The following is a 27264-nucleotide window of genomic DNA, read 5'->3' as shown; positions in this document are numbered from 1 at the left end:
TGCATTGCAGTTGTTCTATTAGGTCGTTGTAAGTTGCTCGCTCTCTCTTTTTTTATAATTTTTTTTCTTTTAGTATTCAGGAAGTGAAAGCATTTAAGAAAACATTCAAAATTCTGAGATTACATGTAAGTGTAATATTTAATGTCTATCATTCATAAAAGTTACATCATTTACATAGGGTTCATTTGTATATAATAAAAATTTCATCATATTGAAAAATTTTCCTAGAAAGTATTTTCTAGGTTATTTGTTTAACAGATGCTTTGGATATACAGCTAAATAGGAAGAGTTTTAAAAATTCTTCAAATATTGCCTCTAACAATGAAAAATCTTATTCCTAAATACTTGCTTTTCTTCCCACTTGCTCCTGTGCTTGTACTATCACATGTAACTTGAACTATGCAGAGATCAACATAGTTCAGAATAGATCTGTAGACTTCAATAAATTTGCTCATTGCATAGCTAACGCGTAAACTGATAGACGACCCATCAATTTTACCCTAATGATCTAAAATGGTTACTGAAATCTTTCATGACAATTTATTCTGAGGTTTACTTTTATAGCAATTTGGGGCTTTTTGTTGTTGTTGTATTGTTAGTACATGTGTCAATTGAACACAAGAAATTAAAATAAGTCATGAAAAGCTAAAAACCTAGTAAGTAATTTTAACTTAATCTACCAGAAAGTAACTTCATTATAGTGTTTGTGTTTTTTTCCTAAGTAGAACCAGCTGAAAATGTACTGTGCCGCCTATTAAGGCAGTGTTCAAAATTATGTTCAACAGTGTGTGTTTAACATAAAGTTAACTATGTTTGCATCAAATAAAATGTTTATTAATGAAAGCTATCATACAAGAAACAGAGAAGATAAGCCATCATACAGAGATGTACACTAGAGGTGACAGATGTAAAAGTGCATGCAGAGGTTTCTGTTTAAAAAAGAAATAATAAGCAATAATACTAAAATTACTGGGTTTGAATCTATATACTCTTAAATGAGTGATAGCTCTTCTTTGAATTTACAATTGAAAAATGTCATTAACAGAGAGGACTAGAACACATTAGCAAGCATGTGGAATGAAGGTTTTGGGACTTTATTTTACAACTATTTGTGCTTGACAAGTGTGTGGAATTATTCTTGATAAGCTTCTTCAAATATAGGTGTGCATTTCACCGCCAGGTTGCTCTCATTTATACATGATTTATTTGTCTTAAACCACATCATTTTAGCCTTCATTTGTTAGACACCATAAAGAACAAAAGTTGTCATTTGTTAACATTCAGTAAATGACACTTAAGTCTCTCTCTCTCTTTCTCTCTCTCTCTCTCTCTCTCTCTCTTGCTTGTTTTGGTTTTGTAATTTTGTTTTTGGCTCAATAGATTTTTTTAATGTATGATTATCATAACCTAATATTCTCTTTGTCTTCACTGCAGTGGATTTCCGATCAAACTTTTCCCCTTCTTTTAATACTTTAGGGAATTTTCAAACGTCGGGATGTTTGGCTGTAATGCCCCAAGATTTGTTCTCCCTGAAAAAAATCATAGTGACAATTTATTAACTACAGAGCAACTTGGCTTTTGGGGGTCTGCAATTTCTATTTAGATTTACAAATATCCACTTGTGCTCAATAGACCTAACATTAAATCATATTTAAGATTTCCTTTCATGCAATTACTTTATCTGCTAATTATCTTTTCTTTTTAGTTCTTAGAATTGAACTGAGTCAAATCAGTGGGGCATTACTTTAATTGTAAGTAAATATATTTTAAAGGTCATTCTAGGTTTAACTACATTGTCGATGCAATGGTGTGTACATCTGATAGGAATCAGAAGTTTGGAAATCTAAAATCTATATGTATGTCTATTTTAAAGTTGTCTGTATTACCATTTTAATATCTTTTAAATATAGATATTGGATATACACTAATACAGTTAAACCTGAAATGAAACTGATGGAAAATAAAACTCCTTAGATTCAAAATGGTTTATTCACACAAATTTAATAGGATATATCACAATAGTTTGGTCCATAAATATTTAGGGGAAATAGTTTCTATACAATGCATTTATCAATAAACAAAGAAACATGGACAATCTTGCTAGACCACTTACTGTACTAGAAACACGAAGCTCAATATATAAGATTATTGAATTTATCAACTATTTTTGAAAGAGTGCACAACTGCTTTCTATGACATGTTTGTCCCCTCTAACAGGATACACCATAAAAAGAGTTTCAGAAATAAGAGGTAAAACAGTACAAAACTAGTGAGGTGTCAAAAGGGCTTAAAACAGTTAATTTAACAAACAACACATATATCCTGATTTTTCACAAACTTACTTCCAAGTTATATCATAAGGCACATAGGAAAACTGAGTTATAATTAGTCTACTTAATAAAGTAGATCTATAGTACCATATATTGTTCTGTCAAAGAACAAAATTTATAAGTATCAATATTTTACCTGTAAAAGTGTATTCATAAGATCTCAGCCTTACCAAGGTTGTTTGGTCTGGTTAGTGGTAAATGCCCAAAATGTAATAGAAATATGAAAAGTCAAGATTTAAGCTCCATATAAGATGATAACCACGCTTGCTAAATATATAATGGCAATCACACCTTTCTTCTGTTACAGTGTTAACTTCTCTTCCATCATCTTTTTTTAAAAAATAAGCTACTTTCTGTGCTAATTTTCTAAAGACCCTGAGCAAAAGTTACAATAATGCACTTTAATGTGGGCAGTGAACTGTCAATATTTAACCACACATTTATACAGCCAGAAGGACACCTTTAAAATCTATTAAATAGCCACTTCGACCACCAAAGGAGATTTAAGGGGTCCACAAAGTGGAGAATATGTGCAAAGTTATTCTTAACAATCCACTAAAGCAAGACATATATCTTGACTTCATTTTTTTAATATTATTTTAGGAAATCCACAATCTAATTGGTTTTTAACTACAACAGAAGCATATAGATGAACATTCACCACTGCCCAGACCAGTAAGATTTTTAGCTTAAATTAAAAGGGGGAAACAAATGCTACTGTAAACAAAGAAACATGTTCAGATCAGCATCCACAAAGCTTCTGAGTTTATCTAATAAACTCAAATCTCAAGTACCAGATTTTTTTTTCTTTAATACATATATCATCCTGGGGCAAGGTAAAACAAAGCAAAAACCAAACCAAAGAATTGTCATTGTTGGTATTAGTCTACTAAGTTGTTTATTTGTTTTTAAAAATGCAATTCATGTAGAATGCCAGATACAATCTTATGGTAGGTACATCAGAAGCCAATCAATAGAGTGATTCCGGAAGTTAGGCCAAATTTTTTAACTTCTTAAAAAATTGTATTTTGCTTATTTCCATTTTCCTGGGATCGTACAAATTTAGAGAGAATGGTTTCACAATAATCCTGTTTAGCTTTCGGGGTTTAAAAGTATAGAATTTCAAATTATAGGTGGAATTTTCATGGATACATGGGAAGTTTCTAAAATTATTTTTCAAATGTTGTAAAGCAACTAAACAAAATGTTTCGATGAGCTCCGCATTGCTGAAAGTAGGAAAAAGTCACATTCCTGGAATAGATATCTCACCCAATTAGTGATTATTAGTTAAAATTGCTTTATTACTACTTTTGTGTAATCATTCTCCTTTGAATCAACAATTCATATAAGAGTTGGGAATCAGCCAAAGCATTTTACCTTTCAATTCTTTTAAAATGTGAAGTTTGCAAAATCCCATAAGCATACATACAACTGCAAGGTTTAAAAAAATGTTTACTTATGATTCTTTAGTAATCTAATAATTTAAATGATTATTGGCCTATTAAAATACAACTCTTTTAGTTTTCCACCTAGATTCTGGAAATAAGTAACAATACAATTTTAAGAGGCACTTAATAGAATAATTCAAAAACTCCCCTTACCGACTGAAAGAACTAATTAATTGAAGAAGAAAAAAATCCAAATACAATTTGCAGACAAAACATGTTCACTGAAAGCAGACAATACTGTAAACTCATATGCCAAGTGGCTGCAGATGCTACAAACAGAGCTGTTTTGGTTTTTGTTGTTTTCATTTCCCAAATCGCTCATGGGTTTAAAAAAAAAAAAAAAGGTCTTGTAAATAATAAAATAATAATAATTAGAATAATAATAAAAAGAAGAGGAAGGATGAAGAGGGGGGAAATCCAATGTTAGAAAAGGTTCGTTAAGGTAGTTTGTGAGGGGCTTCCGGATTCGTGGCTGTCCATGTTAGAGGTCACGGATGTCACTACAGTGATAGTGGGATTGGTCAGGTCTGTTAAAGTGGTCGCAGTGCCGGGTGGAGTGAGAGCGCCGCTGTCTGCGGTGGGCGGGGCCGGAAGCGACGTGCCATCTGCTTTCTCAACACCCCCATTCTCCTGCCGCAAAAGGTTCCTTCTGAATTTGGCTCGTGCGTTTTGGAACCAAACCTGCAAACCAATCCCAATTGATTTCTTTACCGATATTTGTTTTTAGATTTCTCTCTCTTTCTCGCTTCCTTTTTTCTTTTCCTTTTTTCTCTCTCTCTTTAGTGTTGGTTTCTCCTTTTAACTATGAATCCCTTTTCTTTTTTTTTTTTTTTGCTTTTTACTAAAGTAATGCTATCAATTTATTCTCTCTCCTTCTCTTGCATATATTCCACCTCCCAGGATTAACAAGGGCCACCTCGGACAACAGGTGCCAGCATAGAAATGCCACGGAAAGGAAGGCACAGAGATGAAGGGGGAATTAAAAGACTTCAAAAAAATGTGGCAAAGTTCCATCCCCTTTTAAACCTATGTTTTTCACAAATGTTTGAAGCCGAGGCCTTCCTACAACCCAGCTTCACCAATTGTTGTTCTTTTGAGAAGGGGGGAAAGCAGAGTCATTGAAAGTCACTCAGAGAGTCACCCATGAAATAAACATCACTGAGATAGACTTTGGGGCTCATTAGTTTGATGTACAGTAATTATTCTTTGAATAAGTAAGAAAAATTCTTCTGGGGCCACAGATAGATCACTGGTAGTCCCCTAAACCGGTTCGCTGAATTAAAATGCTTATTTGCTCCTGAAAAACAGGAGATGATTACAGGTGATCGGCACCATCCTGCTTCCATGTCATGATTGGCATCTGGTTATAGAGTCATCATGCATGATGCATTTAGGGAAGCAAGCAGGCAGCAGGGCACACTCCTGCAGTCCCCTTTTAAACTTACTGTGTTGGGACCCATACCTTATAACAGAAAAACTACGCACTTGCTCCACTGGGTTACTGACACACTAGCCAAACATCTAGCTTTTCAGGATGGCAAAGACGGGGTATCCATCTGAATTTGGAAGGTCATAACATGTGAGTGAGACTGTCCAGAATTTTGCTGCAGACAGCAAGTCTCTGCGCTGAGCCTAATGTCAACGTAAGTTTCCAGAGCCACCGCTTGTACAAATAGCATCCCCAATATTGTACAGAGCCGTGATGCACACTGCCTGCTGGCTTTGGTGGCTCTGTCTCCCCAGCTGCCTTTCAAACCTCCCGGGGTCTCTCTTTGAGGCCCCTCTGGAGACACCCCACAATAGCTCCGTGCACCTTCCAGGGAGAGAACTAGGATACACTAACGAGAAGCTGTACAGGAAACACTCGCATCACTCTGCACAGGGAAGAGAACCTATTTTCACTGGCAAGGGAGATGTATGCACAGCCACTGATGGAAGAGGCTTACCTGCAAAACTCTTTTGGTCAGGCCTGTTTTCTGGGCAAGCTGCTTGAGATCCTTGGCATCTGGGTTGTGGTTGATGGCGAAGTAGGATTTCATGGTCCGGAGCTGGTGGTGCTTGAAGGAGGTCCTCATGCGCTTAGTTTTCTGAGAGGGTGGGTAAGGCTGCTGATCCCGGTCCAAGTGATCGGCCTCGTTCTCGTTACAACCTGTTGTGAGTGCCCACACACATCCCTTCATTAGCTGGAATGCACGGAGGCAGGATGCAGCTGTGTACCGGCTATCTGTTCAGTTATGAGCACGGCTCGACAAAAGAAGGAGGTTGCTTGCCAAAGCCTGCCAAACTGGCCTGTTTCTGTGGACACCGCATAGCTTATATAATAGAAAACCAATGGAGAACTGGTCAGAGTCAGCCCCTGGCAGATCCCCTCTAGCCACAGGTCAGGATCTCCAGCAGCCTTACTCTTTGGCAAAGATCATGGTAAACTTGATTAAAGCGAATGGAACTTGGTACTTGGCCAGTTAACCTCCCTCTTGACCCCACCTGAATTTGTTCTCTTTGTATTCTGCCTTGACTTTTAAAATATTGATGGCGGTCTTTTCTCTCTTAATCATTATTTGTATTTTTATATTATTATTATTATTACTTTATCCTTACCACATTCTGTTTGTTGTTGTTTTTTTACCATTTCGGTTGGGTTTACCAGTTGTGAAGCACAGAAGGAGTGGATGCATGGAGACAATAACTGATGTAAGGATTTATAGGGGATGTGGAGGGGAGGATAGAAAGGGTGAGGGGACTTGGGGAGTAAACAATGAATTCGGGAAGGGGGTTGGGAGCGCTAGAAGTCACTGTGATTACACAACTTGTTTTAAAATTAATTTGACCATGGTGGCAGGAGGGGGTAGGAGAAATAAAATGTTCTAAAATTGATTGTGGTAATGATTGTACAATTGTTCTTGATATATTGAACTATTGAATTATATTATATGTGGAGTAGGTGCCAATAAAACTATTTTTAAAAAGAATAATAATGGATATGCCATCTTATTTGTTCCATGGTTGCTAGAAACCCTTGAGAAGATAGAGAAGCCTGTAAGTAATAGAGGGGATGGGAGAGGAGGCCTGGTCGCCCGATGCATAACAGTAGCAAAATGACAGTGATGAAGTAGCAACAGAAATCATCTTATGGTTAGGGGTCCACACCCCATGAGGAACTGCATGAAAGGGTCACGGCATGAGGAAGGTTGAGAGTCACTGTGCTAACTGGAGGCCAGGTGGTTGGAACCCACCAGTCACTGTGGGGGAAAGACCTGGCGATCCGCCCCTGTAAGGATCGCAGGAGTTCTGCTATCATCCACTGACGTAGGATCGACTCCAGGGCACACAAGGAGAGAGAGAAGGGGTTCCAGGTGGCACAAGCAGGTAAGCACTAAGCTACTTGCTAAAAGGCACACAGTCCAATCCTATTCTGAGGTGCTGCCAGAGTATCATGGCCTTGACGCCCTGAGAACCGCATTTCTCCTGTGACACACCTACGCTGGTCGTGAGTTCGAATCAGCTCAGTTGGCGATGACACACACTAAAGGGGGCGTGAAACAGTGCAGGGGTGAAAGGAAACTACCTTCCCCTGAAAGTTCATTTATATGGCCGTCTTTCGCCCCAGGGTGCCCTCGGTTGGTTAGGAGGGGGTCCTCCTTCTGTCTGGGTGAAATGAGACGGACCACCTGCAGACATTCCTTTTTGTCAGGGGAGGTAGTGACAAACCAGCCTGTCTGGTCTCTCAAATCTGGAAGTTTCTGCAAGTCTGACAATTAACCAGCTCCGAGTAGCATCCCTTTTTTTTTTTCTTTTCAAAATTACTAGAGCATTTTCAAGGAGGAAAAAGTTTTAAAAGTAGTTCCAAAAGGGGCAGAGTGGATATTCCATATACCAGCACACCCACACATATTTAGGGGAAAAAAAAGAAGTTTGCAATATACAACTTATTTCTTATTTCTAATGAACTTAAAATGCTCAGGTTCGCAGATTTCTTATGTAAGCTAGGCATATAATTTCCTAGGGCTCTTTGCCTTAACTGTTTCATACAAGGACTATTCCAGGAAGAAAACATCTTTCCCAAGTAGTTATTCTTATAAATATTTCTGAAAGGGAATAAATCCAGACTTCTCTCCCCTCAGTTCATGCCTGAAGCGCTCCCCTAGCCACTGAGGGTGTTTGTGTCTGGGCTCAGATCTCCCCTTTTGCTCTGGGTATGTCTGCTTGGGATGGAGTCCGCCCCTGGTGGCAGGCTGGGGCGGCGCTGCAGAGAGGTGGTATCATGCTCTGGCAAAGCCTTTCTCAGCCCTGGGAACAGAACAACCCAGCCTTTGAAACCAGCCCGAAAGTCATTATTCCCCGGATGTAAAGCTGCACATTTGAAAGGTCATTTCCAACAACCCACTGGCTCTGCATAGGAAATAAGGTTTGTAAAATGAAAATATTTTGCTAAGTATTTACTGGTTCAGTCAACTGCACAACTTAAAGGGCATGGAAATTTATTTTCCTTTTAAAGCCTGGTTTCAGATATTTACCTGAGATTTCTTTAGATTTGCTCATCCTGCATCTTACTTATTTACTTAGCTGTATTTTAATGGCAGACCTAAAACCAGCCTGATCACCCTGGATAGGGGTGGGAAGATAAGAACCCTGAATCTTAAATAAAACTATGGTCCTCCTCAATATCCGCCCTTCAAGTCTGCTTACTAAAATGGTATCTGCTTGCTTTCCTGTTTAGAATTACCTCTTTAACATGTCTTCAGTAAGCCAGTAGAGAGAAACACAAGTTTTGCAGTCATCAACCCATCTAACAAGAAGTTCTCCCTAATTCAGCGCAGGGAGGCATGGACTAATATGTCTCATTGGTTAGACTCCTATCACCACAGGCTACTTGAGAATAAGGAGCGCGAGCTTGGCCAAAAGACAGGTGAGTTCACTGAAAGAAAGGACCGTGTCATATTCACTTTTGGATCCTCTGAGCCTTACAAAGCCCAGAAACTCTATCCGGTCGAGATTTTTGAAACTTTGTTAATCATTAAAATGAGAGAGTATGATTCCAAAATCAAATCCACATGAAATAGAGTCCAAGTCAGATGAATACATTCGAAGGTTGCGCACAGACTTTGACACTCCATCGAAAAGGGCAGCACAGAGCAGCAGATACCAAGGGCTCAAGTAGAAGGCAAATGTTTTGAGAATGATGATGGCAACAAATGTACACATGTTCTTGACACAATGGATGGATGTATGGATTGTGATAAGAACTGTACGAGCCCCAATAAAATGATTTTTTAAGGGGCAGCATAAGCCCAGAGATCACAGGAAGAAGGTATTTTACATTTTACCTTATTTCTGCCCAAAGAGGCTGTGTCAGGTCCAGCCATTCTACACAATTGCACTTTCTTATCCTCACATGGATGAAATAAAACCTTAGGACCAACTATAAAAATACACTTATCTCCAGGAAACCGGGCCATGCTTCACAGCCAGATTATAAATGTGCCCACAACAAAATGGTCCAAGTGCACGCCTTAGTCCCTGGAGGCTTCTTCAAATACGAGTTCATTCCTATCCTGTGCCAGTACCAGGTAACTTTCCCTGAACAGCACATCAGAAGTAATCTTACTCTTGGGATAGGAGATCTAAGGTATGGTGCTTACATAATGCCCTGATCCATCCCTATCCCCCAGGTAAAAGTTCTGAGAAATAAATATGGTTCCTAACCTAACTATATAATAACACATTTTAAAATTCAAGTTTACAAAAGATAATTACAGAAATGTTTCATAGAACTGCTTCCCTGGACATATATTTTATCTACATTATCTATATTATATCTCCATCATATATATTTTATCTCCATTGACTAGGAACTCTGCTGAGTATATTAGTGCATTAAACAAAGTGATGGGCTTGCTTATACATAAATGCAATCCAGTGTGTACGGAGGTGAAGTTATCTCCTTATTAAACAGACAGTATGGCATACCATTTTCCTGGGACTGCATTATAGCTTACATTATGCAACTTAATAGGGCAATCTATTTCCTCTTCACAGTTACTAGTGCATTATCCTAAATTGCTTATGTTTAACTACAAGGACATTCCGTAAACTTGCAGGTGAGTGTCGTTCCCCGAGGTCTACTTTTGTAGCCAAAGGGCTTCCCCCGCCCCTGAATTATGAGATGAGCTGCTAACTCTCTTACAACGGCCTTACGCGTCCATCTCTATGGATGTCTCCAGCCTTAGACAGTTAATGAGAAGATCGAAATACTCTATTTTCCCTTCAGTTTGAACTGCTCTCCCGTCTACCGTGACTTTCTGCTCTGAAAGGGTGTGACCTTCTGAAAGCGAATGACTCCTGGAGAGACCGCTAGGGGTCAGTGCCAGGCTAGCTATTTTAACAGCTGGACCGCTCTGTCAAAGTTTGGCTGGCAAGGAGGCAGCCACGGGAAGGAGCTTGTCAGAAGAGGTCAAACATTAGCTACTAACTAAATGCTGACTTGCCCAGGCAAGGACTGCCTATCTTAGAATGATATTTTCTTCCCACGTGTGGAGGGCTTTCTTTCAAGATGCTAGGTTACCTTTCCATGTCTCTGAAAGTGTCTGTCTGATTAATGGCACAAAGCAGTTTAAACTACTTGAAGAATTTCCATTATAAGGCGTTGAATGATATTTGCTAAGTTTCACCTCTTCTTGGACAATCTTGGAATCAGAAACATATTTTATGTCCCTGTTTCTGAAAATGCATTAATGCATAAATTCTCGTTGTTTTCCTAGTACCCAAGTTACCCTTCTTGAAACTAGCTTACATTTAGGCAAAAATGGCCATATATGACCCAAGGAAGTCTAAAATAATGAGCTAGAACTGTGGGGTCCACTTTATTTATTTATTTATTTTTTTTTTGCAGCTTTACCATGCTTTTAGTGCACTGACAGGCTTCTTTTGCTAACCTTGGAAGAAGCTGACAGTTCGTTAGTAAACACTTTCTAAAATGCTAAGTTGATTTCTAGGAGGCATCTTTAAACTGATTGCACCAGCTTGCTTTCATCTGACTTAAAAGAAATGTCTCCTGTTCTCTAGTACCTCCAGAGAGCATGCAGAAAGGATGCTGTGGGTGTCCCTAAAGAGGCACCCTCCTCTGCAGTGATGTGAGGTACAAACTCTCTCCAGTTTGGGGGAACCCTCCGTGAAGTCCACAGAGTCAACTTGCTAATATGACCTGGTTGTGGCACTCGTTTGCAAATGAAAGAGGGTAGGAGCTGGGGGGAAGATTTCTACTCTGAACAAATTTTAAATGCAAAGTCTCTAGTTCTCTTCAGAGAAGTTGAAGAAGCTGGATTTTCTTTCTAATATAAAATAGGATCTGAGGAGAAATCAAATTTAGCTAATTCGATGAAATGAACAAGGAAAAATAGCCAGGTTTGCCCTTCTTTGGTTAAAAATCTCCGGGGTGAGGGGAAGGGGGAAAAAGAGGAGCTGGTCAAGGACTCAAGTAGAAAGAAAATGTTTGGGAAATGATCATGGCAACATATGTACAAATGTGCTGAATATAATTGAATGTGGATTGTTGGAAGAGTTGTAAGAGCCCCCAATAAAATGATTTATTAAAAAAATTAATCTCCACCCACCCGGGCACTCCCTCTCTCCAAAGAGCTCACTGGTTGTATGTGTCTCCTTGGCTCTTGGTTTCTCATAGGCTCCTTCTCTTTCTCTCCCCATGTTCTCTCTCTTTCTCCTCTTCTCCTATTCTAGAGCCATGGAGAGTGACTCAAGATTCCTATGTCATCTTCTATTAAAGAAGAACAATTACTTCCATGCCTGTCCTGTCCAGAGGATTATCAAAGGAGATGAAATAAATGGGCTGGGCAAAGTGGCTCCAATCAAAGCCCCTGATGAGCTCAACAGGGAAGAGGGCAAGGACCCAGCCCACAGCTGGATGTTGGCAAAACTCAGGGCTGAGCCCTCTGCCCTGATGCAAACTGATCTGGTGGGGTTCTGTATCTATCAGCTCTCTTTTCAACATGTAGGACCCTCTAAAGAGAGTTTGGGGGGGGGGGTGTCAGGGCATCAGGGCAGAGGAGTGTGCTACTTTCTGGGCTTCCCTCCTGCTGCTACACCTGCACCACACTGTGAATCTGCTCTTCAGCTAGATCTGATGGGACTGGGGACAGGGTACGAGAATAACCACTGCTTCTGCTTGGCATCCTCTGAAAACTCCCAACTCAGCACTGGACTTTCAGTACTGACTTGTTCACATTGACTATGTGACTTTGAGCCTTTCACTCCTCTGGTTGGGCACCTTTACTGTTGATGGACCAACTAGATGGCAGGTACTGGGAAGTGCCACTGGGAACTGGAAGAGAAAAACAAGTAAGACTCATGCTCTGAGGTGCCCTTGCTTTGGCTAGGACAATAAGGATGCCTCCGGAGGTCCCCAAAGTCCCTTCCTCCACAGCCAAATGATGTGTCCTTGCCTAGGACTCCTACTTGCTAGGGTTTCCAGCCAGAGCAACTAGGCCAGCCCTTTCCCCAAAAGTTAACCAGAGTGTCCAAGACCCTCTTCCCAGTGTCCAGGATTCAAAACAAAAGCTTGAGTCTTTCCTGTTCAGAGATAGGTTCTATTAGCAGGGTTCATTCTCATTCTTACATCTGCCAGCCTTTCAAACAAATACCAGTATAGCAAGTAGGGGTTTAGATTGATACCATGATGAGTATATCCCCCAATGCAATCAAGAAACTGGGCTCTCCAGCCAGGTGCCTGTATTGTGTTTTTAATTAAGAGCTATAGCTGGTGGAAGACAGAAGAGCAGTGTGTGAACCACACCAGGAAGCCTTCCCAGTGAGCCTGCCCTGGCGACTCTCCCAGTCTGGGGGTTTGGAGGGTCTACCACACAGAGAAGAGCCAGGTAGATGAGGGCCTGATCTCTGGTAAGCACAGCCCAGCTCAGCTATGGAGAGGGATTTCCAAACCTAAAGCTTGTCACCAAGATCAGGGCATCCGTTTTTAACACTCTTGCTAACTGTGTTTCTGATTAACTCTGGGCTGGGCACCACAACCTCCTCACTGGAAGCAAGCTGGGACTGGGCTCTTAAGACTTCTCAGCCCGGCCCCCACCCCCACCCCACAACCACCACCACCTTTTTCCCTCTCCCCTAGTATTTAGGAAAACCTCCTCCAGGAGCTATAATTTGGCGTCCACAAAGGAATTGCCCCGGGGCAATTTTGCTCCAACTGGGAGCCAGAAACTAATGGGCTCATTAGCTAATAGGCAGCCAGGATTTGGCTCAGCCTATTTGGGAGCAGTCACTGAAACCCCATGGTTGTGGGTGTGTTCTTTGTTCCTCCTTGTTGTTTGGGGGGTTTGTGTTTCTTGTTTTGCTTTAGGGTTTGCTTTGTTGCCTTTTGTTTTGTTTCAGTCTTTTGCCACAACCTAAATAAAGGTCTTTCTCGCTCCTCGGTCCCTTCATTTTGAGTGAATGAGAGTTGTACCGAGAAAAGGCTAAGTGCCCTCCTGGAGCCAAATCTAGGATGGGGAAATAACTCCGGGTCCTCCTCAGGGATGCTGAAGCCCCAGGCTGCGGGCTGCTGGGGGGCGGGGGGGGGGCGATGCAGGAAGGGACCCACCTGAGTTGTAATTGACGATGTCCACTCCCAGCGCGGGGCTCTTCCGCTTCCTGGGCCGCCCTTTCTGCACGGTGCCTGTGCCATTGAAGTAAGGCAAGGCCAAGCCTCCGCTCTTGGCCGCCAGCTCCGTGTAGCTCAGCTGCGGAGGATACTCCCCTTGCAAGAGGGTCTCGAAGTGAGCGCGGCAGTACACCAGGCTTTCCTTCATGCCGAAATGGTCGCCCGTGGTCAGAGTCTTGTTGCAGGTGGAGCAGGTGAAGCAGCTCAGGTGGTAGACGGAGTCGCGGGCACGCATGACCATCTCGGAGGCAGAAATGCCAAGGTGGCAGCGGGCACATCTCTGCACAGAGAACCTTCTGGAAGGAAACAGCCAAGTCAGCGCGCTGGTGAAGGCGCGTCGGCCGGCGCCTGGAGTTTGCTTTGCAGCGGGCAGCGATTGTGAGACCCCAACGGAGGACTGGGGAGGATAGACCCACTTTAACATTAATTTTATTTGCTTCGTGACCCGTTCTGGTGGACCAGGACAAAGAACCTTGGCATTAAAATCTGCAGATTAGAGTAACTGAGTTTCCGTTTCCTTTTCAGTAAAGTGGAGATTTAAATACCAAACGCACCCCAACAAGCAAGCAAACAAACAAAACCCGCACCATTAGCTAACTCGCTGCGCTGTGCTGTTTAAAGAATGGTTATTAATCGCCTCATTGATTACCAAACATGCTACGAATGAAGGACTATATTATGATTATTCCTGTATGCGTGCCTGGAAGGATTCAGACAGCCCAGTAAAGGCCAATTTTCTTGAAACATGTTTTTTTAAACCCAGCTGAAAGGCGAAGTATGTCACCCGCACATGGCTCTGTCCTTCCCACCCAGATCACCCGCTACTGGGTTCTCCCTGGGGTCAAGGGGACCATTCTAGCTTCCGGAAAAGGAGCTCTGTGCGGTGCTGAGTAGCAAGGGTAGGGGCAACGGAGTTTATTCCGGATCTCAGTCACTTCCAACACCTCCCACCTCTCGCAGGCTGTTGCCCACTAGTTCTGTCGCAAGACTCCGACCTTGTGTAGTTCGTAGAAAGCGGAAACGAACAACTCAAGTCTCTGACAGCACAGACACATCTCTTTGCTTTCGCCCTGGATTTCCCCACCGAGCTTCCCGCGCCACAGCGCGGTATTCCTGGGCACGCCCCGCGCCCAGCCTCCGTGCCCGCTTGTCCAGAGGGTCGCAGCTTGAAGCCGGTATGCAGAGGCCCCATTAACTTTCCTAGGCTGATGACTGTACCCCCAAGAGACGGAAGGTGGAGGAGGAGGAGGAGATAGAAGAAGAAGAAGAAGAAGAAGAAGAAGAAGAAGAAGAAGAAGAAGAAGAAGAAGAAGAAGAAGAAGAAGAAGAAGAAGAAGAAGAAGAAGAAGAAGAAGAAGAAGAAGAAGAAGAGGAAGGAAGGAAGGAAACACGGGGAAAGGGAACACTTGGCTGGCTGGGTCAAGTGGCTGTGGCCAGGTGTTGCCAGAGCCCAGGGGTACCTGTAGTAATCCTCCTTGCAGTAAATGCTGCCGTCCTTGGCGAAGCAGGTGAGCTCAGACTCGAGGGCCAGCTTACATTCACAGCACTTCAGGCACCTCAGGTGCCACTGCTTGTCCACCGCCAGCAGGTAGTACCTGTCCGAGATCTTGCCCCCACAGCCGGCGCACAGGGCGGGCTTCTCGGGGCTCAGCGGGGGCATGCCCTGGAAGGCAACCACAGGCTTGGCTAAGGGCACGCGCGCAGCACAGGCATGGGGTCCCCTAGCCACGCCAGCCCGCCAGCCACCGCACACAGGGACGCGTTTCCAGTGGGTGGCTCGCTCTCTTTCGGCCATGGCTGTCCGAACCCACGTTCGTGTCCACCCGGGACCGCTAACTAAGGATCACGAGGCCTCCCGAACCTCGCTTAGCACGCGCTGGGCGTGTAAGGACGCTACTTCGCTGGGGGTGCTGGTCTTCTTCGAAATGTGGCAACCTAAAAACCGGCGGCTGCCAACACACACAAAAGGAAACAATAGGGATCGGTCCTGGAGGGAGGCAAAGGAGATGCAGATGAGCAAAGCTTGCTTTGGAAAGCGAACCCCCTCTTTACAATTGCAATTCGTCGAGGCAGCATTGACAGTCAAAGGTTACTCACTCTACCTGTGCTCATGTTTTCGTCCACTCTGTTTCGATTGGGGTATATTTGACAGGCCGCGGGGGTCCCTACTTTTCAGGGTTATCGGGTTTCGTTTGTTTGCTTTGTATACCCCACCCCGAAACTGTCGCTCCCACGAGAGGTTTTCACCCCGAATATCTGCTTAGCTAATGCCCCCAAGCCAAGCTTCCCTCCCCGGTCCCCACCTGCCAGGCCCAGGATGCGAAAACTTCATTCCCCGGGACCCAGCCCAGCCCCGAAATGCAGACTTCGGCGTTGCTTTTTCTTTACACAGAGAAAAAGAAGTTAACCAAAGGAGATTTCCCTCTGCACTAGCAGAAACGGGTGGGGCGTCCCCCTGAAGAATGAAGGCGCGATTCGCCCTTTCCTGGGACCAGGGCCCGGTACCAAGTCAGCTCTGTGATTATGGACACGTCCACCTATCGGCCCCTTGGCGGGACTTGGCCGTCCCGCCGCCCAGGCTGAGGCAGGCGCCCGGTTAGTTGGACCCTCGGGTTCCCGGCGGGACGCCAATGGACCTACACTGCTCTGTTGGGCTGCAATCCTTTCCGGAGATTTTGGTGTTTTTCCCCCTCCGGGTCCGTCGTCGTTGGGAGGAGAAGCACTTGGATTCGTTTCCTTCTTCTTTTGAAGTGGACATCGCTTTTATTACTACGAAGTGTCTTAACAATGAAAGGCTTAGAAAAAGTTCTGGTGCTTGGGTTGGGTCTGCGCTCCTAGGGCTTGTCTGCGGTTTGAGTTCCTCCTACAAGAACCCCCGCCCGAGGCGCTCCCGTGCTGCCTGAGAGGCCACGCCGAGGCGGCCGGGCCTGGCGAGTCTCGGGCTTTCAGGGTGCGGAGCACCAGGACTGCGGAATTGCGAAGGTGGCTCCGTTACGCTCGACTCCAGTCCGAAATCAGGTCCTCAGACCCGGAGCCCGGGATCCCGCACGCTGCCTTCCCGGGGTCCGCGCCCAGTTCGCTCGCCTCGCTCCCCACCCTCTGAGAAGGCGCTCGGGGCTCTAGGGGGCACCGGGACCAAAGTGTGGGTTCGGCGGGCGAGGACGTCCCCGGTCCGCTCCTCCTCCAGCTCAGGAGCAGCTAGACCCGACGATAGGGCGCCCTTGACATTTCAGAGAGGGGGCTGTCTCAGCCTCGCAGACCTAGCAGGCCTGGCCCCCCCACAAGCCCCAGCGAGCCTGCAGCTGGAGCCCCCCGCGCCCGCCGCCCCGACCCCCGACCCCCGCCGGCCGCCTCTGGGGGCCACTGGCTTACCGCGTCGCGGCCGTTGAGCTGGGCGCCTTTGGCCAGGCGAGCCTCGGTCTTGGATCTGCGCTCCATCTCTTCCATGATGCCTTGGATGTGGCCTCCGGAGATGCCGTGAAAGAGCATGGCTGGGGGGCGGAAGGGACACGACTTGTCTTCGGCTCGGCACCCTACTATTTCCATATACACGCGCCCGCGGCTGGGCTCTCAGCTCATGCGAGGGACGCGATTGCCGAGGGCGGCGCGGCGGCGGAGCGCAGAGCCGCTCGGGGACCGGGCAGCGAGGAAGAGAGGCGAGGAGAGAGGGAAGGCGCAAGAGGCGGAGAGTGTGGCCGCGGAGCTGCGGGCCCGCAGAAGAAGAAGAAGAAAAGAAGAAAGAAAGAAGCCCCAGCGGCTTCCCGAAGGAGCGGTGCAGCAAACAAACAAATACGGGCGGAGGGGGACGCGGGCGAAGGAGGCGACTAGCGCTTCTCGGAGAGCTCGGGTTACTAATGGGAAACAACTGCCGCGGGGGGGGGGGGACGGGGAGAGAAAAACAAAATCGGGGGAAGAAAGAAAATAGTTTTGAACACAAAGAGAGAAAAAGAAGTGCTAGTTGCTGCGGTCCCTGGCTGCTTGCAAGTTCCCAGTGCCTGTGGGCTGGGTTGGGACTGCTCCTGCTGGAGCTGGGTCCAATTTGTTAAGAGACTAAAGCCAGCCCATTTTTGATAATTTAGTAGGAGGAGTTCTCTCCCCGGAGCTGCCACGGATTTTTATTCAGACAACAAAGACCTGTCATACTCCTCTCAACCCCCTGGTGATGGGCAAGAAGGGACAAACATTACAAGGGGGGAGGGGGGTGAAGAGACTGGGGAGGGAGGGGAGAGAGTCTTTGCCTCCCCCCCCAACACACACACACACACACACACACACACACCCTTCCAAGAGTTCCCAGTGGTTACGTTTTAAAGGAGAAAAGGGGTCCTTATTGTCCCTGCCCTGGAGCTGGAGGCCGAGATGGTTTCCAAAGTCCATGTTCAAGACCAAATCCGAGCTCGGGCCCACAGAATGTTAGCGCCAACTTCAGGTCCCTCTTCCTCGACTTTCTGGTCCTCAGCGACTCTGAATGACACCTCAGATTGTGAGGGCAAACATTCAAGCGCACCACTGAGGCTGAAATAAGGCTCGTCTCCCCGCCCCCACTTCTTCCCTCTTCAACTCACTTAACAAGCCAGACTGCCATTTCACTTCTCCCCTCCCTTCCTGGGGTCGGAGACCCTATTTCTTACACACTGGACTCTCCCCCCAAGAGGAAAGCCCTTTTGGAGAGTCTGTTCCTCAAGGTTGTTGGGCGCGGGAAGGGTGAGGGGGAGTTCTATTTTCTTCAACAAAGTCAGGTTTAAGGGGTAGGTCGTGGAGTTGAAGATACGAATGTGTAACCAAACGGAGACCATCGGGGATTTATTCTCTTACCCCAGTTCAGATTTGAAGGCGATTCTAAGGTCCAGTCTGAAACTTGTCAACGTGGGCAGCGGCTCCAGGAGGTGGGCTCGGGCCCCCGCGGAACTAGGTGCTCTCGGCATGGCTGCCGCCCGCCCCCCTACTGCCCCGGCCTGGGAGCCCAGCATCCGTCACCGGTGGGTACGGGGCTCCTGGCGGTGGAGGAGCCGGAGGGGGAAGCTGGCGACCCGAGCGGCGGACCCGCGCGTCAGAAGAGGTGGAATTGTTCTGTGTTCCCCCCCTCCCCTCCCCCCGCCACACACTCACTCCGTTCCCGTTAGCGGCAGGCCCTCCCCGGGCCATGAAAAAGTGTCCACAGTGCTTCGATATTTTCGGTTCAGTCAAATGGCCATGGGCCCTCGAGGGGCCCCGAACCTGGAGTGGCAGCGGTGAACCGCCGGCTTTGGTGGGAGGGAGCAGGACTGGGGGTGGGGGGTAGCTTTGCTGCAGCTCGCTTTTCCGCCGGCCTCTCGCACCGCTCCCGCTGCTGCGGGGAGACGTCCGGGTCCCTCTGGGGGCTGTGGGCCGCAGACTTACCCTCCTCCGCCCTGGGAGCACCACTGGCCAACTCCAGAAGGATGAAGGGAGGGGAAAAGGAAGTGGGGGAGGAAGGAAGGTTGGAGGGAGAAGAGAGAATGGGAAGGAGAGAGGGGGAAGGAAAGGACAGTAGAGGAGGGAGAAAGGAAGGGGGGTGGCAGGAGGGAGGAAGCAGTCCTTGATGCGGCAGTCTGACTTCCTGTCCCCAACCAGCAGCGTCTGAGAGGGCTCCAGTCACCTTTTCCCTGAAACCCAAGATTCCAATGCTTCCCCCAAGCTTTGTTTCCCCCGCAGGGGCAAAAATAATGTTATTTGCAGACTGTGGGCTGTTAGGTGCTCCGGGTGCCAAAAGACAGATAATAAAACACAATTTCACACAAAAAGTGAAACCAATCAAGTGAAGTAAGCTGGAGTCACCCCCCACCCCTTGGCAGCCCCACTGGACAGCAGGGTTGCTATTTACTGTAAGTCATATAATTAGCCCCTTCGGATGGAAATCAATGAGCTTTTCAAACCCACGCAAGCAGGACAGCCTACACACCAAAGGGCCCCCAGGAAGGGCTGGGGCAAGCGGCCCTTTCCTGGACAGCAGGTACTTTCACAAAGGGGCAAACCGCCTTCCCCAGTGCCAGCTGCTGACAAGGCCTAGAGCTGAGAAGGCGGAGAAAAAGGAGGAGGGCTCTCTGAGAAGACTATCCTTCCGCTAAGGCAGAGAAGCGCCAAAGAAAAATCATAAATAAGGTATCCTGAATATTTTCTTCTCTGAGTGGAATCCTCTTCTCCCCAAATGGGGTGTTGGGCATGGGGCTTGGTTGTTGTTGATTTGAGGGGGGGGCGGTCCTAGTGTGGCAAAAACAACAACAAAGCATCCAGGAGCACACTGCCTTCTTACAAGAAAACTTCAGGGACTCCATGTAGAAAAATTCAATGAACGAGCCCATGAACGAGCCAGAGCCAGAATTTTGTGAGTTGTCTCCAGGGCAGCCAAGCACCTAAGCACCAGAGGCCAAGTGCCCAAGCACCAGAGCCCTGTAAACCCCTGAATGATTCATTCATTCAACTATTGAACATATATCTGTTCATCATCTATCAGGCATAGCCCTTCCTGCAATCAGCAGCTGTTGGATCCCAGCTACGCCTGCTTTTGCCTATAAAACTCAGGCTATACGGTTCTGCATCGGTGGGATCTACTACTTCCCCTAAAGAAGTGACTGCCAAGATTCTTCATTCTCAATGACTGCAGGAAGCGCAGGAAGCTGAAGGAGGAGGGGGCTGCTGGAGCGTGGGAGGTTCTAGTAAGTCCACCATTCTTTAGCCCTACCTCCTCTCACAGTTCCTAAAGAGGAAGGAGGGGGGAGTTGTTCTGGAAAGTGGGTGTGTGTCCTGGGATGTCCTAAGCAAGCCTAGGGACCCCTTGCTCTCAAAAGACAATAAGCACTTTCTAGTGGAGAGCACCTTTGTAGCGTCGTGTTCTTCCCCTGCCTCCGCTGCGCTGCTGCCAGCGGCCTGCGGACAGGAAGCGCTCCCTGGTCTCCCAGCTCAGAGCTGAATGGGCCTGAGCTAAATGGGCCTCGAGTGCTCTATAAAAGTTGGAGTGCCTGCGTTTTCAGTTCCTGGCGCTGACAACCGCTCCCCCTTCATCCTTGGGGCAGGTGCGGGAGGTTCTTCTCAGCCTGAGACCTCAGAGGAGAGGGTCTGGGACAGATCTATGACCCTGAGCTGCCTTCTCTCGCCAATGGGCACATAAAATCCATTAAGCTCGCTTTACTTTGCTTGCCAACTCTTCTTTGGCTACCGTCACTTTCAAGAATGCACGCCAGTGGGCTCTCTGGAGCAGAGAAAGTGAGGACGGTGGTTGTGGTCTTGGTGAAGCAAATCTGGCAGCCCCCGTGGGGCAGAGTCCAGGTCCAGAGAACTCCCAGGAGGAAAGGAAGCTGAGGAGCAGGGGAAGTAAGGGCCGCGTCCCCTGGCTCAGAGGGCGCCAAAGGTTTTAAGGGTGAGAAAGGAAGCAAACCAGCCAGCCTGCACGTGGGTGTGCATAAGCGTACAGGTGATTTAAGGTCTCTTTAGATCTGAATTTTGGAGACAGCCACTCTCCAACCCGATCCTCCCCAGCCCGGTCCCCCGACCCTCCATTCCTCTCCACTCCACTTTGCGAGTTTACCCTTAAGGGGCAGAGGTCGCCTTTTCTCCAGATCCTGTTAAGTTGCTTCTGAGAGGTGCAGGTTGGGGACTGGAATGAGCACCCCAGGGCCGCAGGGAAGTCTGCAGCATCTTGGAACTGAAAGTCCCGCGCTCCTAGCGGTCCCTCCGGACCCCCGAGTGCATGCCTGGGCAAGGTAGGACCCAAGCCATGCCCCCCCCCACCCCCGGGTGCTCAGGATTTTCTTTTGATGGCGGAAACCCAGATTCTCTCTGGACAAACCTTCCTCCCTCCGCCTCCCTCCCCCCGGACGTGGAGTGTGCGCACTTGGGATTCAGTCTCTCCTTGGCGGCCAGGGAGTAATGGGGCTATCTGAGCTGGCACGGGGGGGGGGGGGGAAGAGGGGGGGAAGAGGGCAGGTGGCCGCGCCCTGCAGCGCACCAGACCAGCAGCTCAGCGAGTTTGGCTCCCAGACCAGGGCGCTGTCCACCTGCGCGCGGGGCGCCCACGGGCACTCTGCGTCCCTAGCGGGTGCCCCGCAAGCCCTGGCGGTTCCCGCCCCAGGTCCCAGGAAGCGCCGCTAGGTTTAGAAGAGCCCAGTGCGGGACAGCCCTGCCACCCCCAGCCAAAGCAGACCGGCCCCGCGAAGCGACCGTCGAGCTCAAGCGCAGACACCGCCGCGCTGGGTTTGGATGGAACAAAAACACCGGAGGGCAGTCGGTCGCCAGAGAAAGCCCACGCGGGAGAGAAACAGTGACTAGCTCTCCCCCCCAGCCCGCGCAGAGAGGAGACCCCCCAAACCCAGCCTCCCGCCTCTGGTGCCCCCCCCCGCCCCGCTCGGGGACCTCCGGCCCGCGCCGAGGCCCCGAGTCCAGAGACAGATCAAAGACACTCGGGAGAAAGGCCCAAGGCAGAGACGGCGCCGTTTCAGAAATCCTGTCCGGACGCGACACTCCAGGAGACCGCTGATTTTCAAGCTGGGAAGCACCGTACCTTTTGTAAGATACACCCCAACACGACGATCCTTTCACGCAGGAGCGCGCGCGCCCACGCACACACGTACACACACACACACACACACACACCACAGACACGGTGGCCTAGAGCAAACGCCCAGGAAGTCGGCACTCACTCACCTGCCTCCAGGGTGCTGTCGTTCAGCATGGCGGAGCCCAGGGAGCTGGGGGCGCCTGTCCTGGGGATGGGGGGTGTCACTGGCGGAGAAAAGCCGCGCGTCAGGCGGACGGTGCGCCCTGAAGCTCACCACCCCCTTCTCCGGCCCCGGCTCCCCGCGGGCGACCTCAGGTAGGGACGCAGCTTGGAGCCAGGCCCAGCCTTCTTCTGGTGGGTGCCTGAGACGCCTTGGGGAGTCCAGCCCTCCCAAGCGACACTGCACCAAGAAGGGACACCCACCACCGGGACCTTACCTTGCGGTGTAGACTTTTCCCTGCAAGAACCTGTTCCTCCGAGAGAGGGGCCGGGACGCAGCAGCCAGGGGTGCAGGTCAGTTCTGGAGTGTCACCCAAGATCCCCCTGCTCATTCAAATAACAGATCGATAATCATTGGATGGAAATCCATCTCTCTCTTCCTTTCTCCCCGTCTTTCCGTCCGGATTGACCTGACACCCTCACCTCCCACCTGCGACTCCCTCCACCTGTCTTTTATTTTCTCTTTTGGCTTCTAAACGTGGCGGGGGGCGGGGGGACTCGGAGAAGGGGGGACTCGGAGCGAGGAGCCAGGCTCCGAACGGCTGGGCACGGAGCGATGGTGTGAATGGAGGAGGCGGGCATAGCTAATCGCTGACAGTCCGGAGCATCTGGCGGCCGGAACGCGGTGGCTGCAGTCCTGTGGTGCCCCCACCCCGGGCGGCCCCGCCCTGGCCTGCCCTGCCTTCTGGGAGTCGGACGCGGCTGGGGTCGGCGTCGACTGGGGACCGGGAGGGAGCTCCTGCCGCGCGTCCGGCTGAGCCGCTCGGGGCTGTCTCCCCGCCGCCTCCCAGCCTTAGATGCCTGTCCCGCCGTCACCGGAGCGCTCCCGTGCGGGCCTCCCTATGGGGAGCACTCGGCACCCCCGAGGGCGCTCAGTGGGTGGTGGGGTCCGGCGTGGGAGTGGCGGGGGTAAGGGTGGGAATGAGCCCTCGGGTGGTGGGAACCTCCAACCAAGTGACCTGGGTCGGCGGGGGCTCCGCCGGACTTCTGGGCTCCAGGCTAGGCGATGGCCGGGTTACCAGGTCTCGGGGCGCCGCCCGGGGGCGCAGGCAGCTGGCGAAGAGGAGACAGAGGGAGAACTGGGGAGCTCCTGTAGTCCACACCCCGTCTCCGCAGCGATGCCCCTCCCCCACCGGGTGCGCTCCTTAGGGTCGGGCGGGGTGGGGGGTGTTGGGGAAACGGAGGTCTCTAGAATCGTGCAAGGGAAGAGTGTGAGAACTGAGCTGGGCAGCTCCGGTGAGCCTGCCTCCAGGGTGGTACCGCCCTCCACGCCCCCTCGCGCTATCCCTGCAGCTCCCGAGGCCGGAGGGCAGAGGGTGAGGCAGCTGCGGGCATCCAGCACCTCCGGGCGACCTCCAGGACTGCGCTGGGTTAGACTGAGGTGGCTTGGGACTGGGCTAAGGCTGTCGCCCCCCTGCCCGGACCCCTGGACGGACCCCTGCCACACAGTTTCATTGTTGGTCAGAATTGGAGCCAGCAGCCTTTAGCACCCCAAATCCTGGATGGTGGTTCAGAGACCCCTGGGGCAGGGGCCTTCTTTCCAAGGGAGTATTAGGGTTTGCCAACCAAAAGGTTTACTTTAAAATTTTCAGCCTCGAAAGACTTTCCTTCCCCTCCCCCTCCTGGCCTCCCAGGCTCTTTCACCCTTCCAGGGTGCCCCACCCCCCACCCCTTATCTCATCAGTTTTTGCAGCGGAGAAGGGGGGCAGACAAGTGTTTGAGGCCAGCGAATGGGTGAATGGCTATACCCGCTCAAAAAACGCTTAGGTCCTCTCACTGGTCCCTGTCCTAAGTAGCGGGTTTTTGAAGCTCTTCTGAGTCACGAGCGGCATCAAGTATTTGATAAAAACATGCAACACACACACACACACCTTCGGCGCTTGTGGACTAAAGCACACAATGAAAACTCACTTTAGAATTTTTAAAAATCGGTGGGAACATGGGGGGGGGTGCCTCTACAGCCCCCAATCACTGGATCAGCTCTCTGTTTTACACATAAGGTCTCAGGACACATAGATGTGAATAAAAAGGTCAGATATCCCTGAGTCCCACCTCTAAACCGTTTGCTTGGGTGAAGGTTACTCCAAGTCCAGGGAGCTCTGCACTCACCTGTGTGTAAAGTGGGCTTGGCTTGGTGATGCGGGAACAACCCAACCCAAGGAGGCAGGAGCTTGCAAAATTGTATCAGTAAAACCAAGCTCCCACAGAAGTTTGGAAGAGGGTGCCTCCCCCTACACACACACACACACATACACACACACACACTTCAATAGCTGACTACTGGCTTTCTTTTGGAAGGCTGGGGAATGAGGGGAGGGGCAGCTTTTAATTGTTTCCATGTAGTGAAAAGCACAGACTAAGTTTTAAATTTTGTGCCAGGGACATCTGTCCAACCTGCAAACTCAAGCCACTGCATGAATGCAAAGAAGACGAAATGGGAGGCTTGGCAAGGAATGGAGTTAAAAGTTAGTTCTGGGCTAGGGGGACGGTGTGGTAGGGAGGCAACCAGTCCACAGGTTATCTTGTAGTGAGCTCTCTTCTCTCTCTTCTCTTCTCTTCTCCCTCCACTTGTCTGCAGAAGGCTTCTGGTTTTGGAACCCTGGGTGAGGAAAAGAGGGATCGAATGTCCAGGAAGGGGCGCTGAGTAAGTACAAAGAGCTGCACCAGATGCAGAAGCGCCTCCTCTTCCCAGTTTCCAAACACTTTCGGCTGGGGAACCCCAACTTACTAGGATGGGAAGGAAGGAGTGGGGGCAGGAAGCGTCCTTCCCTTCCTGGCTCCACATAATCCGAGGGGCTGCAGGTGCGCCTTCTACAGAGAGGGAATTGTGCCTTTCAATCTACCTGCAGCGAGAAGGAGAAGGGAAGACCCAAAGGGGCAGGATCACGTCCTCCCACGTCCCCGCAGGTACCCCTCTACACCAAGGTCACCCAGGTCCTGCTGGGTGGTTCGCTGGTGGAAGCTCTTCTTTAATTTATGGCTCCTTGGGACAAGGGTCACTAACTGAAATCTTGAAGGTCGAGCGGGACCAGAGTTTATTTCAACTGGGAACTATTTCTCACCATCCACAAGGTTATCGCTACACAGCCAATAAGAAACCTGAATGGTACTTTACAATGTGCGAATACAATATAGCTTAAAGTTCTTGCAGAGAAGCTCATTTATGTGCCCATATTGTGTTTAATGTGGGAAAGCCCGCCTGGCAAGCCCCTCCCCCCCAAAACACACACAGAGAGAGAGAGAGAGAGAGAGAGAGAGAGAGAGAGAGAGAGAGAGAGAGAGAGAGAGAGAGAGAGAGAGAGAGAGAGAGAGAGAGAGAGAGAGAGAGAGAAACTAGCAGCGGAGAACTTCAGACCTCAGCGAGGCTCACTCCAGGTGCTGGAAACAGTGAGCACGAACCTTGCCCTGCCCCACTGTGCTGGCGGTGCCTTTGGCCACTGGCTTTTGCCAGCTGGGTTTGAGGACTTGTCAGGGGGCAGCACAATCGCCACCACCCACCCCTGAAATCCGTCTGGAGTCCTCTCTCCTCTCGTCTCAGTCTCCAGCCAGTTCTTAGAGCAGGAAGTATGCTAGGAGGAGCCTTTCTGGGAAAAGACACCCCTCACGCCGTTTCCAATTGCCAAGGGCCTCTCAAAACGGCTTCCGATGTAGTCTTTCAGAATGAGCTTCCGTTCCTCTTCCCTGGTTTCTCGGGGAAGACTGGTGTTAAAAGCTGCACTATTTTTTCCTCTCTATCTCCCCTTCCTGCTGGGGCTGCTAACGAAAACACCTCCCAGTCCACTCAGGAAAAAAGCCTTAGTGATTGTCAAACCTATTGGAAAACGTGCCCCTTGATTCTTATCCTAAAGGTGGAAAGGAAACCAGCTCCGGGAGTCCACAAGCCTTTCTGGAAAGTGCCTCCAGCATCACAGTGCTGGCTTCCTCCCGGACCCGCTGCCCCACAAAGTCTTCTAAAGACCCTGCCAGTCCTGAGGCTCTAGAGCTTCCAGGGCCAGCGGCAGATTACTTAGTTCCCCACGGTCAGAGCACCAGAAAACTGGAGCACCAAACATGCCAATACCCTTGGAAACACCATCTGCCATGAAAACACACACGGATGCCACCGTGCTGGGGTGGCAGTGGGGCGAGGTCGGGTGGAACTAGAACCTTCCTTGGCTTATTTTCACTTACTTTAGAATTTAGGAAAGCTTTTACTGGGAAGACTTGAATTTTATTTTGCATTAAAGGTGGGCCACAAGACCTATGTGTTGCTTAAGATCGCTAAAGTCTTTATTTGGGTCCCAGGCAAAACTCCAGGCAGCCAGCCCCCTGAGGTGTTCAGAATCTTGGTGTGTGTGTGTGTTGGGGGTGGGGGGGGTAGGGCTAAGGGTCAGCTCTGGCAGCAGCCTCCTTTAGCTGAACAGCTTGGGATGGGTGGGTTTGTTGGGTGGAAGGAAGCCCCTGGGACCTGCCATCCTCTGAAGGAAGTAGAGAAGAAAATGAGGGTTGGAGGTGGGGTGGGTGGGGTGGGGTGACTCATTCCAGAAAGGTCCTGAGCTCGGTGAGAGACTGAGACCCAGAAGCATCACTGCAGTGAACTGAGTAGGTGTGACACTAACAGGGTGCTATAGATTTGACTGGAAGTTCGTCTCAAAATCAATGGGGAGGGAAAGAAAAGTGATCTAAGTGAGGCATATTTAGCGGCCTGACTCCCAAGTCAGAATGATTTAAAGTTTTTATTAGGAGAACAGATGGGAGATGAGAACATTTCTTGATGCAGGAGGGCACTGCTGGGGCACTCATATGCTGTACAATATAGCGTCCTATCAATTTCTGTAGTTCTCAAGATGTAAATAACACAAAGAATATATTTAAATGCTTTACTTGCCAACAACCTCCCTTGGATTGATAACACTGATGAAAAAACAGTAGGAGAACTGAGGCAATATGAAAATTCAAAAGCTATGAATGTGACCTGAATGCTGTTATTTATTTAATGGGACAGTGATTATTTTCTTCCTTCAACATATGTGTCTGATAATAAATCCAAAAGAAAGGGAAATAACTATCACCATGCCACTCTAGAAACACACAAACACATGCTGGCTT

At 48.8% G+C, this 27264-nt stretch overlaps 1 protein-coding gene across 4 annotated transcripts; it reads right to left on the bottom strand.

The window, feature by feature from the left end:
* Positions 1-1357: 1357 nt before the first annotated feature.
* LHX9 (LIM homeobox 9) lies at positions 1358-22131 on the bottom strand. 4 transcript variants are annotated; one of them, XM_075540519.1, is made up of 6 exons: positions 22104-22131; positions 16818-16936; positions 14906-15108; positions 13386-13741; positions 5725-5927; positions 4121-4459 (listed from the first exon to the last, which is right to left on the bottom strand). In XM_075540519.1, the coding sequence occupies exons 1-6, from the start codon at positions 22129-22131 to the stop codon at positions 4202-4204; spliced, it is 1167 nt and encodes a 388-aa protein (XP_075396634.1). In that variant the 3' UTR covers positions 4121-4201. The 4 variants fall into 4 exon arrangements, with proteins under 4 accessions (XP_075396636.1, XP_075396634.1, XP_075396635.1 ...); XM_075540520.1 differs by lacking the exon at positions 22104-22131 and adding an exon at positions 11710-11715 and having other exon boundaries at positions 16818-16934; XM_075540521.1 differs by lacking the exons at positions 4121-4459; positions 22104-22131 and adding an exon at positions 1358-1529 and having other exon boundaries at positions 16818-16991.
* Between the last annotated feature and the right edge of the window lie 5133 nt (positions 22132-27264).

Source organism: Tenrec ecaudatus, chromosome 1, assembly GCF_050624435.1.
Source record: "Tenrec ecaudatus isolate mTenEca1 chromosome 1, mTenEca1.hap1, whole genome shotgun sequence".
Taxonomy (NCBI): Eukaryota; Metazoa; Chordata; class Mammalia; order Afrosoricida; family Tenrecidae; genus Tenrec; species Tenrec ecaudatus.
The sequence above is the reverse complement of the archived record's forward strand: the minus strand, read 5'-3'. Positions and strand labels throughout refer to the sequence as shown.